The following is an 18,985-nucleotide window of genomic DNA, read 5'->3' as shown; positions in this document are numbered from 1 at the left end:
CATTAAGAATCATGTTGTGCCATGTAGCCTGTGCTTGTAAGTGCTCTCATGGGACATATTAGGTCACAGACATTTTAATAAATGTGGGAGACACTCGTGATTTGTTGTTAGACAACCCATTACCTCAAAACGGAAGAAAAGAAATACATATTTCTCTTTTGTCACCCAGATTTCCCTGGTAAATTATCCAATTTAGAGATCCTATCTACCATCCCATTACGTTACTTTTACACATGCCAGCAGTAACGAGGGAAGACATTAATATAATTAGAAAAAAAAGTCTTGTTTAACAAATAATCAATTTCTATAGGAAGGCTTCCTAAAAACAAAACACTTGGATAAAGTAGCTTTCTGTTCTGATCTAGCTGATAAACAACTACAGTAAGTGGTGGAAAAGGTTAGAAGATAAAAACAGAAAATAACTTAGAAAACTGTGGACTTCCACAGAACTTCAGTCACACTTATCACAGTGTTTATACTACACCTGTATAACTACCAATTAATTATCTGAGTTAGCCTTTTTGTACCCTGAAGATGTGCACTGTATCATCTTAAAGCACCATCCTATTTGGTATTAAATTTAAATTAAATAAGGATATTAAATTTAAATTTAATAAAATTTAAAATTTAGTTTCTCATTCACACTAACCACATTTCAAGTGCTGAGTATCCATATGTGACTAGTGTCCATACAGATGCAGAACATTTTTATCATCTTTGAAAATTCTATGTGACAGTGCTGCTCTAGAATATAGGGTCTATGAAAACAAGAAATTTCATTTCTTTTGTTTGCTGATGGATCACTAGTATACTCCTGATATGTGGTAAGCCCTTAGTAACTATTTGTCTATTATTCACCAATATGTCCTACTCAAATGGCTGTTGAATTATGGATACTCAAGTGTTCATTATATTATAAATAAAAGTGTGTGTTTGTATGTATACCATGTGATTATTTAAACTAAAAATATTTCAGAAAATAAGATGTTAGAACCAATGCCATATTCGAATGGTATTGGTTTGCCATGTGCCCATCTATAAAAAAAAGTTTGGTTGTAGCCATTTAGAAATACCTTTGGGAGATACTAGTTTCCTAGGGTTGTTGTAGCAAACAAACTTGGTGGCTTGACAAAATTTATTTTCTTTATAGCACTAGAGGCCAGAAAAGGTGTCAGCAGGGCTGTGCTCCCTCTGAATGCTCTAGAGAAGAATCCTTCCCCATCTCTTCCAGCCTCCGGTGGTTTCAGGCATCCATCACTTGGATGTAGCTGCATAACTGCAACCTCTATCTCTGTCTTTAGATGCCCTTCTCATCTGTGTGTTTCCTTTTTTTTTTTCTTTTGTTCTGAGACAGTCTTGCTCTGTTACCCAGGCTGGAGTGCAGTGATCTGATCTTGGCTTACTGCAACCTCTGCCTCCCAGGTTCAAGCGATTCTCCTGCCTCAGCCTCCTGAGTAGCTGGGATTACAGGTGTTCACCATCATGCCTGGCTAATTTTTGAATTTTAGTAGAGAGAGGGTTTCAACATGTTGACCAGGCTGGTCTTGAACTCCTGACTTCAGGTAATCCATCTGCCTAGACCTCCCAAAGTGCTGGGATTACAGGTGTGAGCCACGGCACTCGGCCTCATCTGTGTGTTTCTTAAAAGAACAATTGTCATTGGATTTAGGGCCTACCTTAATAATCCAGGTGATCTTGTTCTTGTTATTCTTAACTCCAATTACATTTGCAAAGACCCTTTTTCAAATAACACCACATTCACTGTTTCTAGGAATTAGGACATGGACATATCTTTTGCCAGCGTTCAACCCACTACAAGAAATCTAATGCCTTTGAAGTGTTCCCATGTAAATGCCTTAATGGCAGAAATAGCAACATTTTGTGTAGGGTCAAAAGTGAATCTAAATCTGAATTATTGCATGAAATGGAAACAGACCAAGAAGCAGTTTTAGAATATGCTTAAAATGACAAATCCCATGAATTAAGAAATTTGAAATGTACAACATTGGGATGCTTTTTTCCTTCTTAGGAATATTGGATTGGGATCTCAAAATGAAGACAAAGCTAACAATTTTAACTTCTTTTCAAAAACCTTCCTTGTGCATCTGCACCTGCCCAGAAGACCTGGTGGAAATGATGAGAGGTAACAAGAACTCTGTGCTGCCACAGCACAGGAACAGGTGGCTGATTGCTCAGGTTGGGGTCCTGCAATCAACAGAAATCTGTGTTTCTTATTTAACATGATTTTTATATCTGACTCACTCTTCTCATTCCACATGGCTAAACTAACAAAATTTACAAGAACATGCCTATCTGTGTCTCTATAAATAATCAGAATTTAACCACATTATTTTCAATTTCAAGATCAGTTTTAGAATCTAAAGAGACTGAAAATTTTGATCCATATTTACTTGGTTACATACAGCTTTCATAAATACGTAGATATTTTGTAAGGACCTGGCACTACAGATTTACATTTTTCTTATGTTTATAACAGATTTTCCAAATTACATATCAGTATATCCAGGAATTGATCAGGTGTGTGGGAAGATCTCTATATCATCGCAGCCTAAGGCAGGCAGAGTTCTCAAGGAAGTTGGAATCATGGGCTGGTTTCAAGCAGCATCATTCCACACTGAAGTGTTGCATGAACGTAATCAATTTCTATGTGTGCTTTGATATGAAGGAGACTGAGGCATTGTGTTGCAGCCACATGCAAATGAGCCAGAGGTTCATCTTTTCTTTTATCCAGCCTTTTGATTCTGCCAATTCAGAGTTAGTTCAAACTACAAGATCATTGCTGGAAATATTAGAAATTCTTCCATTGATCTTTTTGACAATAATAATGGAGAGCTGGTTTGGAAATTTGTCCAGCAGCTGGAAGAGTGATCAGTCTTCTTTTGTGTAGTTCTTCTCCACCAACACTAGTATACAATGAACTGTAGCCTCTCTGCACTTATTCCTGAGCTATATGCTCCCAATTCCGTATACGTTCAGATAATATTACAAATTTAGCCTCTCCCAATCTGATAGTCAAATAGATTCATTACTACCACGTGAATAAATTTTGAAAAAAATATTTCTATGTATATATCTCTAAATGGATCCAGTCTAAGGGATGTGTATACACTCCAATATTATTTTTAAATATATAGTTTTTTTTCCAAATATGTGATAACAATAATAAGATTTAAAAAACAAATTCACAAAAGAGAGAGAAAGTGCAATAGCAGCATAATTTAGGAAACTGGACAGGAGTTGGATAAGAAATGATTAATTGTAGATGTTTAGAGAAAGTTGAAACTCTAGCTTTTAGATGAGAGGACCAAAAGCAAGTTACTTCATCTTAACCCCCAAGGAAGCTTGGAATTAGAGACCTCTAGAATACCAATGGAACCTTAAACTGATGGGTTGTTTGGAAATCTGCAGAAAGAGCAGAGCACCAGACACTCAACCTGCTTCATATACCTGGAAATTACAAATGAAGAGACTTTGATAATAGAGTTCAGTTGGTCATCCAATATCACAATCACAGTACAGGCGGGGGGATAGACCATATTAATAGCGAAGAGCCTTCATCAGTGCTCCTTTATGATATTGTGAGTGATATTTAAAAATGAAAATAGCCACATGTGAGAAGAAATAAAAATGCAAATGTTCATGTAGGGGGAAAGTTGAACTGAAGCAAAACCAAAATCCCCAGTGGATTAAAGGAGGCGACATCACTCGCTCTGGTATTAAACGTGCATATTTCCTTGCCAGGTGTGTGAGGAAGGGGCATGCCACATGCTCCATTTGTGCTTGTGGAAAAAATATGATAGAAGAACTCATTTTTAGGACATAGGATCAATGAGGGGGTAAACATTACCTTTATTTACCCAATTGTTTTAGATAGGATTGAGTGACTATTGGGTTCTTTCAGAATCATGCCAAAGGAGCAGACGATGGGTCTGAGTCAATGACGTAGTTATTGTGTTGTTGGGAGCTGGGGTTAGTATTGTTTAGTAACAGCCAAGTTACCAGGTAAGGTGTTATGCTTCATTAGCACTCTGATATCTATCATAAAAAATAGGTTTACTTAATTAGCTTTTGTGGTAATTAGCTGTGATTACTAGCATGCTTATTTTTCTGTTTCCATAATCCTCTTGAAAAAAAACTGTAATTCAAGGAATTTGTCTTTTCCAACCTATCTTTTCCATCCTACTCACAGTTCTTTGTCGAAACCGAGTAGCAGTGCAACACCAGCCACAGGTTTGCGAATGGGCTGCAGGTGTCTGAATAGCACTGTGTAATGGCACAGAGGTATGTGGCTGAGTCTTCAGGCTGGGATCCTTTGATGTACAAATAGCTGTAACCCTCCTTTGTATTAAGGGTGACATTTATTCGTCCTTTCTTCTTTTCATCCCCGTTTAAAGTCATTACAAACAAGTTCTTGGGGCTTTTTGCAGTTTCCCATCTGTACCAGTGTAAGGCATAAAAATTGCTGGAAGGGAACCTGCAGGTGAAATTGGTGCTGTCTCCCTCCTGAACACGCAGTGACTGAGGGCTTTGTTCCACGTTCGTTATGCTGCTCACGCCTGTTTGTTAGAGAGTAAGACATAGAAATTGGTCTCTCTACAGAGTTTGCATTTTCTTCACACATCCCCAAATAAAACCCAGGGTGTCTGACTGCATCCTCCTCTTTCCTCATCATCACCCAAGACAACTCAGAATGTCTCCTGTAATCCCTAGACTTACAGTCAAGATGAAGCCAGAGTATTAGTAATGGGGCTGCCAAAGGATTCTTCTCCATGTTCCCTGCTCAGGTGCTCTCAGCAGAAAAATGTTTTGCAGCCAAAATCTGTGGAAATATTCTGCTTCAGAAAACAGGATTCTGCTCCTGGTTGCCCAGCCAATCAGAGACCACCTCCTATAAATGCCCTAGAAGCACTCTGCCCTATATTCCGTTTCCTGTGGTTCGCAAAGAGGGGTTGAAGTAACTGTTTCTTCAGGCCAACTTCATAAACATTGAGGAAATCCCTCTGAGTCTGAACACAAAGAGAATTGACAACCTTTCAGAAGTGACTGCCTAACTGTTAACTGCTGTTATTCAAATTTAGAAGAGTTACAGGTGGGATGGTAATTTTTGGTAGGAAACGCACTTTTCTTTGAATCTTCAAATATTAAAAACCAACATTTGAATCCCCCTCAAATTATAAATGTGTACATATCTAAGTGCTAAACTACATTTTTCTTTATGTACATTTTCTAATACAAAAGTCATGAAATAGAGATAGTACCGTTTCCAATTTACAAACAAACAAAAAAAACCCAAAGCTCAAGGAGATTAAGTAATTACTCAAGGAGATTAAATAATTCACTCAAGGTCAATTAGCTAATGGCATATTAAGAATTAGAACATATATCTATCTAGTAGCTCTAGACTCTAATTTTTGAAATCTGACATACCACCTACATTTGTGATGCACCATGAATGTTTTACACGTTAGCTATGTTCTAAAAATAATGGAAGTCTAATTTGTGGATATCCTTTATAATGGCTAAAAAAATGAAAACAACCCAAATGTCCATCAGCAGATGAATGAATAAACAAAGTGCAGTACATTTATACAAGATATGAATGATATTCAGCAACATAAATAAATAAGCAAAAATAAAATATATAAAATAAAACACCAAATATATGCTATAACACAGATGAGTATCAAAAATATTATTTTAAGAAAAAGAAGGCAGACACAAAAGATACATGTTGAATGATTCCATTTATGGAAGGTTCAGAAAAGGAACATCTATAAAGACATAAGCTGGTTGCCTGGGGCCAGGGTTGGGTTAGAGATTAACTATAATTTGGCATTAAGGATCTTTCTAGGGTTTTGAAAAGTATTTACAAATAAATTATGGTAATAATTTCATAAATCAGTGATTAATTAAAAATCATTGAACCATGCATTCAAAATGGATGAATTTATACAATGTAAACGTACTCCAATAAAGTTATTTAAAAGTAAATAAGAATTACGCTGTCTTGTTCTGTCACAGTCCAGATATAATGTTCGTTTGATTCATTATACATGTATTTGTTTAAACAGTAGTTTTTGTGCTTTGAGTTTCCCTAGGAGCTTTGAGGAATTAAAAATTACAAAGCTACAGCCTCATCTATGGGAGAGGAAAAGAAAGAAAAAAAAATTACAAAGCAACATTCCCTTCCCTGTGAGCCCAAAATGTAATTGGAGAAATAAGATATATCCAAGGGAAATTTACGAGTACAAGATAGCATTAATTAATTTTTTTCAGAATATAAATTCAACCTCTGGGTATTTGGTGTATGAAGTGCCTTTAAAACCTTTCCAGCGAACAACTGTAATAAGTAAAGGAAACAGCATGGGGTATGTACTAAAACCAGGGGACAGCACTTTCCACGTACATTTAAATCATGCTGTAAAAAATTAGAACAGGGTTAGAAAGTATCTCAATGGTTAACTTCCAGCTTTCCTTCCCAGGAACAGAGATACAGGTATGGGTAGTAAAGGAAATCCTGGAAGCCTCAGTAGTGACTCCCAGTTCAGAAGCATGAGGACTAGGGTTAGGGACGGGCTGCTAGGCAAGCCATTCCAGTCAAGGTAGTTTCTTTTCCAGATCACAGCATTCAGATGACTTCATCACAGGAGAGTGAAGGCATGGCCACAACCACACAGAATGCCTACATGCTGTGGAGTTCATTTCTGGTGAGAATTCTGATCCACTGAAAAAGTCACCCACAGGTTGGAGGAGCAGTGTCTAGACCAAGAAGGGCATAGCTCTAACAGCAGGGAGAATTCCTCTATCTATAACGGTTGGACAGAATCCTACAAGGTGTAGCCACACATTTTACCTAAAGTAAAAGCCAAGCCTGTTGGCAACTAAATACAGCCTTATAGGAAAAGTAAACAATGAGGTTCTCCTTCTGGAAGAATGCTTGATCCTAGTTTCCTTCGTCTTCATTTTGGCCACAAAACAACTCAACTAGTACTATCAGTCTTTATCATTCTTAACAGCCTAATATATCAAGGGAGGATTCTAAATGTACCCACCCTGATAATGAAGAGAAACAGGTCAATTTACTTTCTCTGTTTTGAGCAAATAGTGGGCCTGTATATCTGCTTTTATGCAAGGTGGGTGTGTTATGTGCTTGTGTGCATACACAGGATTTTTTAAAACATAAAGATATATACATCTACATGAGGCCTCTGAAAAACTTTTGCAACATAAAAGACAAGATGCATGTACTACAGGGAAAAATGCCTCAAAATTTCTTCCACCTCATCCCCCCAGTGAGGTGAGTAAAGTGAGGGATTTATAGCAAAAATTTTTAGTAAGATTATTTATTAATTCACCAAAAGTGTAAAAAAAGCAATGGAGATAAACCAAAGCTAATATTCAACTATTTAGCATTTACTTATTTAAGTATTATGTGAAGAGACTTACAGGATAGAAATCCTGACAATTCTGGATAAATAACACAAAGATTAATCCAGCTTAAACTTTTATATTAATATTTGAATTGCAAGTACTCTGGACATAATTTTACCTTTCGTGAACTCATTCAACAAACATATATTGATTATGTCTCTTGTGTGCTAGGCATTATTCCAGGCGTGGAGAACATGGTAATGAAGAAATAGAAAAGGGGCTAGCATGCCGTGAAAAGAAACTAAATAAATGAGTTTTTTTTAAATAAGATAATTCTACATAGTGATAAGCTCTATAAAGACAATATAAAACTGTAATGAGATAGAGAGTTATTCTTGGGGTGAGAAAAGGTATCTGCTCTACCCAGGGGATGAGGAAAGGCTCAACTCTGACACTTTGTGATGCTAGGCAAGACATTAAACCTCTCTCATATTCAATTTCCTTTTCTGTAAGTAATGAGTAGCTTTTTGTTGGTACTGGGCTAAGCATTAGGATTTGTCATCTTGTTTATTTCTCAAAATAACCCTTAGTAGTAAGTACTATCAATATCCACATTGTAGGGATAAGGAGGCTGAAGCATAAAAGTTATTAAGTAATTTGATCAAGATAATTCAACCAATGAGTGGTAGGTCCAGAAATCCAATCCAAGCCTATGTAATAGCTATGCCATTACTTTATAAGTAATGGAAAAAACAGAAATTACTTTTGCACAACCTAATAAATCATCTAGTACAATAACTTCTGTGTCTCAGGCACTCAACCAGATGCCTTCAATATAGAAAATATTGGGGGGGAGGTGGTTGACACAATCTGAAATTGCAGTGCAGTCTATCTACAAGATAAAACTCAGTATTTTTCCAAGAGATATTTTGCAATTTGCATAGCATATTTTATGTACTGTAATAAATATTCACGTTCTATCATGTTTCTTACTGTTAGTTGGAAATCAGCTGGATTATGATGCTTATTGGGAGGTTGGGAGACATATAACATGGATAGAGTATGCTACACAGAGTTCCCTGCAGTGGCTTATTTTTCTGCATCATTGACTCTTGCTTCTACTTCTTATGATATTTGTATATGACAGTAAGGGACAGAGCAGTAGACGAACTCTCACTTAATAGAGAAAAAGCTCCCACTTTGTGCAATAATACCAAGCTTTGTTTCCAAGGTATTCTATTAGCCTAAATAATCCCAAATATTACATTTGCCATTTTGAAATCAATCACCTTCACATATTCAGGGAAAAAGATATTAAAAATGAAAAAAAAAATCCCAGCCAGTCCTGCTGAATCCTGTCTCACATGGTTACTGCAAGGGAAGGTTACTGACATTGGTTCAGAAATGTTAGCTCCTGTTGCAACCAGGCTTCACCACAACTTAGCCCACGAACACTGGAGGGCAGCAGGGAGGCCAGCGTAAGCCTCACCAAATAGTTTCGTGGGACACCAGGTGGCAGTGCTTCAGAACTTGGTGCTTTAGTTCTCAACACGTGGACTATGCTAGAGCCTGATTCTCAAAGAAGGAAAATATAAATGAAAGATTTTGATAAAGGCTTCACAAGGTGGTGACTTTTGCATAAAGCCATAGAGGAGTTCAGATGTATACCATGAAGTTTTGTGGGGGTACAGCGTTGCAGGCAGAGTGGGCAAAGGCCACGGGCAAAGGTCCTGATAGGGAAGCCCGCTTGGAGTGTTTAAGGCATAGTATCCCATCTTTCCCTCTAGCCTTTTGTGCTTCACAGCGCACTACTGTGGAAGAGACTTGCTAATACATTCAGCACTCTCAAATGCTTAGTTGGTGATTTCCCCAGTCTGTTGATCATGAAGCAATTTGTGCCTAGATTTGGCATCATCTTGTCACCCTCACTGAGAAAGCCGATGCTGCTTTGGGGCCAGTTGCTTCTCCATAGTCCAAACTTTGCTTTTTCGGAGCCCTCTAAGATGTTACACCTGGCTGACTTTAGTTAGAGATGCTTTTCAAAGTTAGGGAAAGTTGTGTCTCATTTCCCAAATGTAAAAAACTGGAACACTAAAATCTATCTCGTAGGGTGTATAATGCTTAAATTAGATAATAATATGAAATGTATAAATAGCGCCACTTGACATATAGGATGGCCAATAAATATCAACTTTCTTTTTTCCTAGTAAAACCTGCTTTTATGTCTGTGTCCCAGTCTGGTGTCTATTACTGCTTTTTCTTCTTCCATTGAACATGCTTTGATGATGGAAGTGTTAAAGAAAAGCTTTAGATGCATTAAATTTTACAAAGTTTAATTGAGCAAAGAACCATTAGAGATTCAGGCAGTGCCCCGGACCAGAACAGATTCAGAGGGACTCTGGCACTGCCACATGGTCAAAGAAGATTTATGGACAGAAAAAGTAAAGTGACTTATAGGAAAAGGAAGTAAGGTACAGAAACAGCTGGATTGGTTACAGCTTGGGACTTGCCTTATTTTAATGTAATTTGAACAGTTAGATACCTATGGCCAAAACTTAGGGGTTGGTAGAGAGTAGACTACAGCCTGTTTGTGTATCCTGTTAGGTTACAGAGAACTATGTATGGAGAAGCCTTTGCCCTGAGCTTAAAATAAGTAAGGAGGCAGCTTTAGGCTAAACTTAATTTAACAGAAGTTTCTAGAAAACCTACTTAGACATCCCTTTCCCTGGAGGTAGTGACTATTTTTCATTATCCTCTTGTGGTCATTTCCTTCTGGCTACATTAATACAATTTGGGTGCTGAAAGGGCACAAGTGGATCACTCGATAGGGTTTAATTTTCATTTACCTAATGAGTAATTATATTAAGTGCTTTTAGTACACTTACAACTATTAGATAACATATTTCACAAGTGTCTCTTCAAGTTTTTGCCATTTGTATTGGTTTTTCGTTGCTTATTAACTTGTACAAGTTTTTAATATATTCTGCATTTGAATCTTTTTCAGAAATATACCAATGCAAATGTAATTTTCCAATTGTGCACTGACTTTCCACCTTCTTAACAATGATTTTTGACAAAGAAGTTAAAATTAGACTTTCATGTTCACAGGGAGCTAGCTAGAGAGTTTTGTTTTGTTCTATAAGTACTTTAAAAATACTTTTTCCTCTTTGGCTTTTGTTAATTTTGATGAGAATTCAGGCATTATTCTTAAAGACATTTTCCAGAACATGATAAATCAACTTTCTCTGGCTGTTGGCAAGTTCTGTTTTGTTTTATTCCACTTAGACACTTTGAATATGGACTTATCTTCCACATCTGCAATGCTTCTGGCAGAACCACAGTGGTGGACTTAGAGAATTCCATATTCAACTTACGGCATTCTGTATAGCATTGCTCCTGACCAAGGAGCTTGTTTTATAGAAAGTCAAGTGTACCAGTGAGTGGAGGCGCTTGCTAAAAACAAACAGATTATGAAATGGGTAAGTGAAGAAATGGGTTATGGAAATGGTAGTTATAGAAACCAGCTACGATCATGTGACCATTTGTGGAAAAAAAGACTATAATGTTGTAAACATTTCTTTTGCATTGTGATATGAAAACATTAAAATACATGTTAACCATTTTTTACTCTCCTCTTATTTGCCTATACATAGTAGTGAAAGGTGTGTTAATAAGTTAATCTTATATCTCATTATGTCTCAGAAGCTAAACTACAGGATATCAATGGGAGAGTATGACTCAGCTGGAAGAGGAAAGAATATCACCCAAAGATGAATAAATATACTTTGTATTCTCTTTGGGGGAGAGAGTTAGGGTGTTTGTGGTTGAATGAAGAATAGTGACATCATCTTGGCAGGAAGCTTGCTTTTTAAAATTCATTATTTAAAAGCTAAGTGTTATTTAAAGAGGTGCATACGGATGTCAAGTTTACAAGGTGGGGGTACTGTGGTAACTTTGTACTATCTCATCGTAACTACCTGGAAATATATTTCCAAGAAATTCCTTCCCTATATTGTTCTCAGTTAAATTGAAAAAAAAAAATTGTTCAAGACAGGTGCCAGGCTCCAGGCACTGCGGCAACTCACACATATTGCTACTGATCTGCTAACTCATCTTATTGTTGACTCACAACTCCTCCACTACACCCCAGATCACCTCCTTCAGCTTCTCCTTTTCTTGGGCCAAGTACCCAGAGAGCATAATAGCAAATAACATCATTTCTTCTGAAGATCACCACCACTATGAGATTGAAGGAGATAAGAGACAGACAAGTTTTAGTTTGTCCTCATGAGTTCCATCTGTCACCACAGGTTCCAAACTGTCCTTATAGATCACAGTTTTTGCATGCTCTTGTCAACCTTCAACTTTCCTTCCTAAATGTTAGTCTAGCTGACCTAGAGTAAATTCAGGCTTAATACTAGATGCAAAGGCAACAGCTTTGCATAGGAGTGAGGGTAGATTATGGCATTGTATCACAGAGCTGGCATGCTTATCACAACTTTATTTTACAAATAAAAAACATGCCCAGCCACAGAATGTAATAAGTGAGACTGAATACTTTGGATCAATGTGATAGAAATGTAATATCAGGACAATCCTACGACACATGATCTAAGAAGTACAATGCTAAGGGCAACAGGACTGAATATCCTGATCCTCTTCAGTCTAGCAAATAAAACTCTGTGTCAGATTTTGAAAAGATTGCATTTCATTCCTGTTACAATTTCATAAAACATGAGCAACTCAATAATTTCTGAGAGCCACCAGCTCCAGAAATTGCATGAGTTTCAATCTTTATAACTAATCTTATTCTACATCTTTCATGGTGGTTCTCCTTCACTGATTGTACCCTAATTGACATAAAGCCTAAAAGGAAAGGGCTAAGGCAATGATTTTATAATGATTCCAGATAACTAGACCCAGATTTCTGCTGTGAGCGTCGTTAAGTGAAACTGCCACTTTAAGTTATTATGTGGTAAGTCTTTCCAACTTTAGACAACTTTACACATTTTCTGCCTGATATATTTTAAGCAAAAATTTAAGTATTAGAAGAAAGTTGCTCTGAACACCTGTTTCCAAATGATATAAAAGGAGGTTTTACTTAGAATTAAAGCGTCTGATCCAGACCACAGATTAAATCCACAGACTGCAGTCGCTGTCTTCTCTTGCCTGAGATCTGCACGTGTGCATTGCCAATTGGCTCCTGTAGCAAAGGATGGGAGTAGAGGGGTTCTCTTATTGAGCCTAGGGTTTTTGTTTTGCTTTTACTGCCACTTCAAACACTGTGAGTTCCAGGAGAGCACAGAGATACATTGCCGAATCTTCTAGCTGTAAGGCTGAAATGGTGAAGTCGATGGATTTCCTTGCTTTCTGGAAGTTGATAGAATAGCGATCATTTTTTGCATTCTGGTCAAAAGCACACTGGTGAATAAGGAAAACTATCTTTCTGCTTGGAAGTTGCTTGTACCAAAAAATACAGTAAAACTCCTCACGTGTTTCATACAGGCAGTTCAGGGTGACTGTTTTCCCCACTGGCATGGATATTGGTAGCTGGGCTTGAGTAACCTTCTGGGCCACACTGGATCCTGTGGGAAAAATCAGAAAATAGAGCTGATCCTTTGATGTAGTGAATAAAATATTACAAGAACTAGCTAATTTAGGAGCCGGCGACAAACCAAATTAAAATCATAGTATGCTCACTTTTCTCCATTTTCCCCTTTCCTTCTCAAGTCTGTGAGAAATACCACATGCCTGTTTGTAATCCTTCCATCCTTAACATTTTTACCCACATTTGGAACCATCCATACCAGAGTAGCTGAAGGCCACAAATATGCACAACAGGTTGGAGAACTGCATGTGGCATGTAGCTCTCTGCACAAATGTGAGTTGTGCTGCCTCAAGCTCAGAGTTCAGTGCCTCTGAGGGCTCTGTGGTGTGTATATAGTTCCTGGGTTCTGATGCTATCTCCCCAAACAGGAAATTGAGTCTTATGTTTACAAAGTACATGTCTATGTACAGATGAGAAAAAATGTCTGGCTCACCCCAAATCTTTACTTTGCCTAGCTGTCATTCCCTTCTCATTAGGCTAGACAGAACCTAGAAAAGGAATATAAGAAAAGTAGTTTCTATTGAGGGTCGTAGCTGAGGGGAATTGCAGTTGAACCAGTTGACATACACTGATATTCAATGGAATAATTGTGGGGACCCATTTAAAGTAGTCATTCATTTAGCATATATTTATTTTGTGCCATCAGAAACTAATTAAATTTAAAGGAAAAATACTCAGATCTTTGACTTTCTCTGTGAAAGGCAGTTCTATTCTAAATAATTACTGCATCTCTTTCTTCCTCCTTACTGAGTTCTAGGGTCCTAGTTAAGTTCTACAATAAGTAAAGCTACTTCAAAATCAAAGGATAAAAATCAGTCCTTGACTTTCAGAAGCTGTTCAGTTGACTATGTTTTTATGAAATTCTAACAGGAATAAAATGTCATCCTTTCAAAATCTCATGTTAAGCTTTATTTACTAGACTGAAGAAGAGCAGGATATTCAGTCTTGTTACCTTCAGAAGTAGAATTGTACTTCTTAGATCATGTGTTCAAGAATTGTCCTGATACCACATTTCTATCCCATTGACCCAAAATACTCAGTCTCACTTGTTACATTCTGTGGCTGGGCATTTTTTTTTTATTTTTAATGATAAGCTTAAGATGTTGTTTGTCATAATAAGCATACCAGATCTCTCTGTGATACAAGTGATACAGTGCTATAATTTACTCCCACAGAATGTGTTATCTAAAGGTTTCAAGAACTTTGTGCATATCAATACCACAGAAGTTGGTGGCTAAATTTTTTGTATGCTGTTATGTGATTGTATGGAATTTAGATGTTAACCTTCCATGTGATTTCATTGTCTTTTTTAAATTTTTAAATTAAAAAAAATTATTTTAGAGTCGGGGTCTCTCTCTGTCACCTAGACTGAAGTACAGTGGCACAACCATAATTCATGGCAGCCTGGAACTCCTAGGCTCAAGTAATCCTGTCACCTCAGCCTCCCAAATGTCTAGGACTCTAGTTGCAAGCTACCAGACCTTGCTAATTTTTTATTTTATTTTGTAGAGATGGAGTCTCTATACATTGTCCAGACTGGTCTCAAACTTCTGGCCTCAAGTGATCTTCTTATGTTGGCTTCCCAAAGTGCTGGAATTATGTGTGTGAACCCAGCCCCTGGTTTCACTGTCTTAACGGATGAATTAATATAAAGGAACCAAGAGATAGCTAAAAAAGAAAGTGCAGACAAGTTCTCTAAAGCATTTCCAGTTCTTTCATAAAGGTCAAAATAAAATATCACTGAGTGGTGCCAGGAAGAGTTTCTCACTGTTTGAGACATCGACTCCTCTGTCACATTTCACCTCTGAGTGCTGACAAGTAGCCGTGCTCTGGTTTGCGATCATTTGTACCTAAGTAGATGGAGACCATTAATACCCACAGTAGTCTGGGAAGGAGTATGACGGCAGGATTACCTTCCTGTTGAAATAGCCCCACTCTGTACCCTGACAGTACAAGTGCAGGGTCCCTCAGTTCTGTATAGAAGCTGCCTCTGAGATGTGGTTTCTGGGTGGGTCAAGTGTGAATGTGCTGTGATAACCCCTAGGTTGGGAAATTGGTCCTATCCTAAACATTGTTTTGTCCCTTGTTATAATTTAATTAACAAATGGCAAAGTATTATATCTGGTAAAGGATAAACATAAAGCAATATTGAAGGAATTGTTAGAAGGATATTAATCATTTAAAATTTCCAAGTTTAGTAAATTGATCTGTGATAAATCTGAGGGGCTTATCTGAAATAAATTTATTATGAATCATGGCTTTGATTGGGAATATTCATTCATGTTTTGATTGTTCACTTGCCACCAACCTGAGTCTAAGGTGAAGCTGCTTACTAATCCTTGGCTTAGACACAGGAGACAAACCAGAAGTCATCACCTTCCATCCTTCCTATTTACCCAGGAACTGGTAACTTCACAATGGCAAAGCTTAGACACATGAGATTAAAAAAAAGACTCCCAAGTTCTTTATTTTCTCAGTTGCGTGTTTGAGCGTCAACAGTAGCAGCAAAAGCCTACTATTTCTACTGTAACTCTATGCTTAATTTTATTAGAAGTTCTAAGATGGAAGAATTCATGGGCCCTCTAAATTCAAATATTTGGTCATGCTGTTGCCATGAGTGCATGTGTACTGTTTTGTGCAATTCTACAATTTTTCATAGTTATCAGGAAGACAAGGCCTCTCACTGAATGTTGCTTTATCAGTGAAAATATTAAAAACTATTAATAGTTAAATGTCCAAAACAAAAATATTTCCGTCTTTGGACATTGAAAGAATTAAGATTCTGCTCCACTTTATGCTGAAACTTCATCTGGTAAAGCAGTTTATGTAAAAGCACCAAATTGCAAAAGCTGTATTTTTGCTGGACTGCCCCATAAAGAAATCCAAATGTGAATAATTGAGGTATTCTATGGCAAACTGTCCTCACACTCTTCCTGGTTCTTTATAGGAATCCTGAAACTCACATCTGTATGAAGCCACAGAATCACTGTTGAGATTTCCAGCTCTTCCCAATTCTTCCTCTCTCTCACATCCTTGACAACAGCCTTCCTCCCATGCTGACCACGAATTCCAACCTAGGCACTGTATTCTACTTTATTCTTGAATATTTCAGTCCACTGAAAGCCACTCCAATCAGACATAAATACTATCACAATTTCTTCTTCAATTTTTCAAACTACTAGAAAAGAAAGTAAAGTAAACTTTGAGAGCCCAGGGGAGTTCATATTCACAAAATATTGACATCTTGCGGGCACATCTCCCTTTGCTAAGAGGTAACTGATTGAATTTTTTTTCACTTTCTCGTTTCATGTGTTGAAAAAGTATGCATTGTGGTTCAGGGGAAGGAGGCTCAGGTTGCTTATTTCAGGTTCAACATCCTTTTATTCATAAATTAGAGTTTTTTTCCAATTGGATTTTTATTGGCATTTATGTGGCCTACCAGAAATATATCTGGCAAAGTCATAGGCAATAAAGGTGCTATTCTCCATTCTGTGGACTGGTGAAGACAGTAAAAACTGTGGCTGTTGCTATCCATTTTAAAAATATTTTTAAATGTATTAAATAATTATCATGTGAAAAAGTACAGAAAATTATATAGCAGACACCTTTGTATCAGCAATGAGAATAAACAGATAAACAGATGCTTAATTTTGCTATATTTTCTAAAAATATTCCCCCTCTCTCTCTCAAACATTTCAGACAAAGCTGGAACAATACCCCTGTTCCTGTTACTTTTTCAAAGATAGTAACCACTCTTGGGAAGATTTCTTGCGGGTCTTTTAGAATTTAACCTTTGCAGTATGTATTACAAAACAATATGCTGCATTATGTTTGTATTTTGAGATTTCTTATTGATAGTGCCATGCAGTATGTGTCATTCTGCTTTTATGTCAACATTTTATTTGTCAGATTCATCTAAGAAAATATGTATAGGACCACTTATTTGCTTGTAACAGCTAATACTTTCATTGTACGAATAAACCACTATTTTTTCATTCCACGATTGATTATACTTATTTTTAAAGAGTGTTGCAGTAAGCATCCTTGTAAATGCCTCCTAGTTTACGTATTGACTCTCTTGAATATCAGAAATTTGTATTGCTGGATTTTTAAATATGTGTATATTTGTAACTGGTTTAGGCAAATTGTTCTCCTAAGTTCTCTGTGTGGTGTTTTTCTCCTTCTGGAAAATTGCAATAGCTTTATCTCCATATCTTCCTACCAAACTTAATGTTATCAGGCATTTTAGATTTCGTTGATCTAATAGAAATGAAATAATACTTTCTTTTAATTTGATTTCCTTGAATTCTGTGGATGTTGATTTTTTTTTGAGATGAAGTCTCACTCTATCCCCAGGCAGGAGTGCAGTGGAATGATCCCGGTTCAATGCAACTTCCATTTTCCGATTTCCAGCAATTCTCAGCCTCCCGAGTAGCTGGGACTACAGGCACGCGCCACCACACCCAGCTAACTTTTGTAATTTTTTAGTGGAGACGGGGTTTCACCATGTTGGCCAGGATGGTCTTGATCTCTTGACCTTGTGATCCGCCCACCTCTGCCTCCCAAAGTGCTGAGATTACACGCGTGAGCCACTGCGCCTGGCCGGATGTTGACGTTTTATATATTCAGTGGCCATTCCTATTTTTTCTTTTTTAATTGCCTTTTATATCCTTGTCTCTTCTTATTTTGGATGTTTTCTTATTTATTTGTAAGAGTTCCCCATCTAACCTTAATTTCTAAAATCTTATTGGTTATATTACAAATACATCTCAGCATGTGTCTTGTTTTTAATTTTCCAGTGGGTACACATGCAGGTTAAAAAATTCCTTTCTATTACTAACTCTTTAGGGATTTTCATTTCTAATTATCAAATAATTTTAATGGTTATAAATCTACTTTTTAAAAATTTCTTCTTGAGTTACTTTTGGTAGTGTATGTTTTTCATTCAAATTTTTTCTACTTTAAAAGTTTTTAAAATTATTGGCTTAAATTGTACTTAACTTTTTCTGAACTTTTTTTTTTTTTAGTTTCTACTTTGTCTCTAGACATGTCTGCTTTTTAATCTCTCCTGTTACTCAGTTTAGTAGTTTTCTATTATGGCCATGAGAAATTACCACAAACTCAGTGGCTTAAAACAATACAAATGTGTTCTTTTGCAATTATGGACGTTATAAATCCAAAATCATTGGGCTAAAATCAAGGTACAGCAGGTCTGAGTTCCTTCCAGTGGCTATGGGGAATAATCTTTTTTGTTTTTTGTTTGTTTGTTTGTTTTTGCATTTTCCAACTTCAAGTTGTCCTTATTCTCTCATCACATTGCTTTCTTTCATTCTGACTCCACTGCCTCCCTTTTAAGAGATCCTTGTGGTTACATTGGGTCTGCCTGGATAATTGAGGATAAATCTCCTCATTTCAAGATTCTTGAATTAATCACATAAAGTTCCTTTTGCCATATGTTATTTGGTATCGTATCCCCAGAAAATTCATATGTTGAAGTGCTAATCTCTAGAAGCTTAGAATGTGACCTTTTTGGGAAATAGGATCATTGCCGATGTCATTAGTTAAAATGAGGTGCTACTGAAGTAGTGTAGGCCCTTAGCCAAATAAGACTGGTGACTTTATGAAAAGAATGTTACATGAAGACACAGAGACACACACAGAGGAAAGACGATGGGAGGAGACACAGGGAGGACATGACCATCTACAAGCTAAGGGATGCCTGTGACTATTAGATACTTCGAGCGACATCTGAAACAAATCTTCCCTAGCTCCCTCAGAGGAATCACAGCTCTGCAACACCTTGATTTCAGACTTTTGGCCATTGGAACCTGGAAACAGTAGATTTCTGTTGTTCTAAGCCACCTAGTCCACAGTACTTTGTTACTGCAGCCCTACACAACTAATATACCATGTAAAGTAGCATATTCATAGACTCTGGGGATTATGACATGGACATCTTTAGGGACCAGAATTCAGTGTACTGCA

At 37.0% G+C, this 18,985-nt stretch overlaps 3 gene segments (V, D, J or C); all 3 read right to left on the bottom strand.

The window, feature by feature from the left end:
* LOC116541450 overlaps positions 1–18,985 on the bottom strand; it is a 544,521-nt gene that overhangs the window by 406,385 nt on the left and 119,151 nt on the right.
* Positions 2,519–5,338, bottom strand: LOC116541458. The segment is given in 2 exon segments: positions 2,519–4,577; positions 4,738–5,338. Coding segments are annotated over 2 exon segments (432 nt in total).
* Positions 11,441–13,353, bottom strand: LOC116541469. The segment is given in 2 exon segments: positions 11,441–12,977; positions 13,200–13,353. Coding segments are annotated over 2 exon segments (390 nt in total).

Source organism: Sapajus apella, unplaced genomic scaffold (assembly GCF_009761245.1).
Source record: "Sapajus apella isolate SASKATOON/1434 unplaced genomic scaffold, GSC_monkey_1.0 scaffold151, whole genome shotgun sequence".
In the NCBI taxonomy this organism is placed as follows: Eukaryota; Metazoa; Chordata; class Mammalia; order Primates; family Cebidae; genus Sapajus; species Sapajus apella.
Note: the sequence above shows the minus strand (reverse complement) of the source record. Positions and strands in the feature narration are given on the sequence as shown.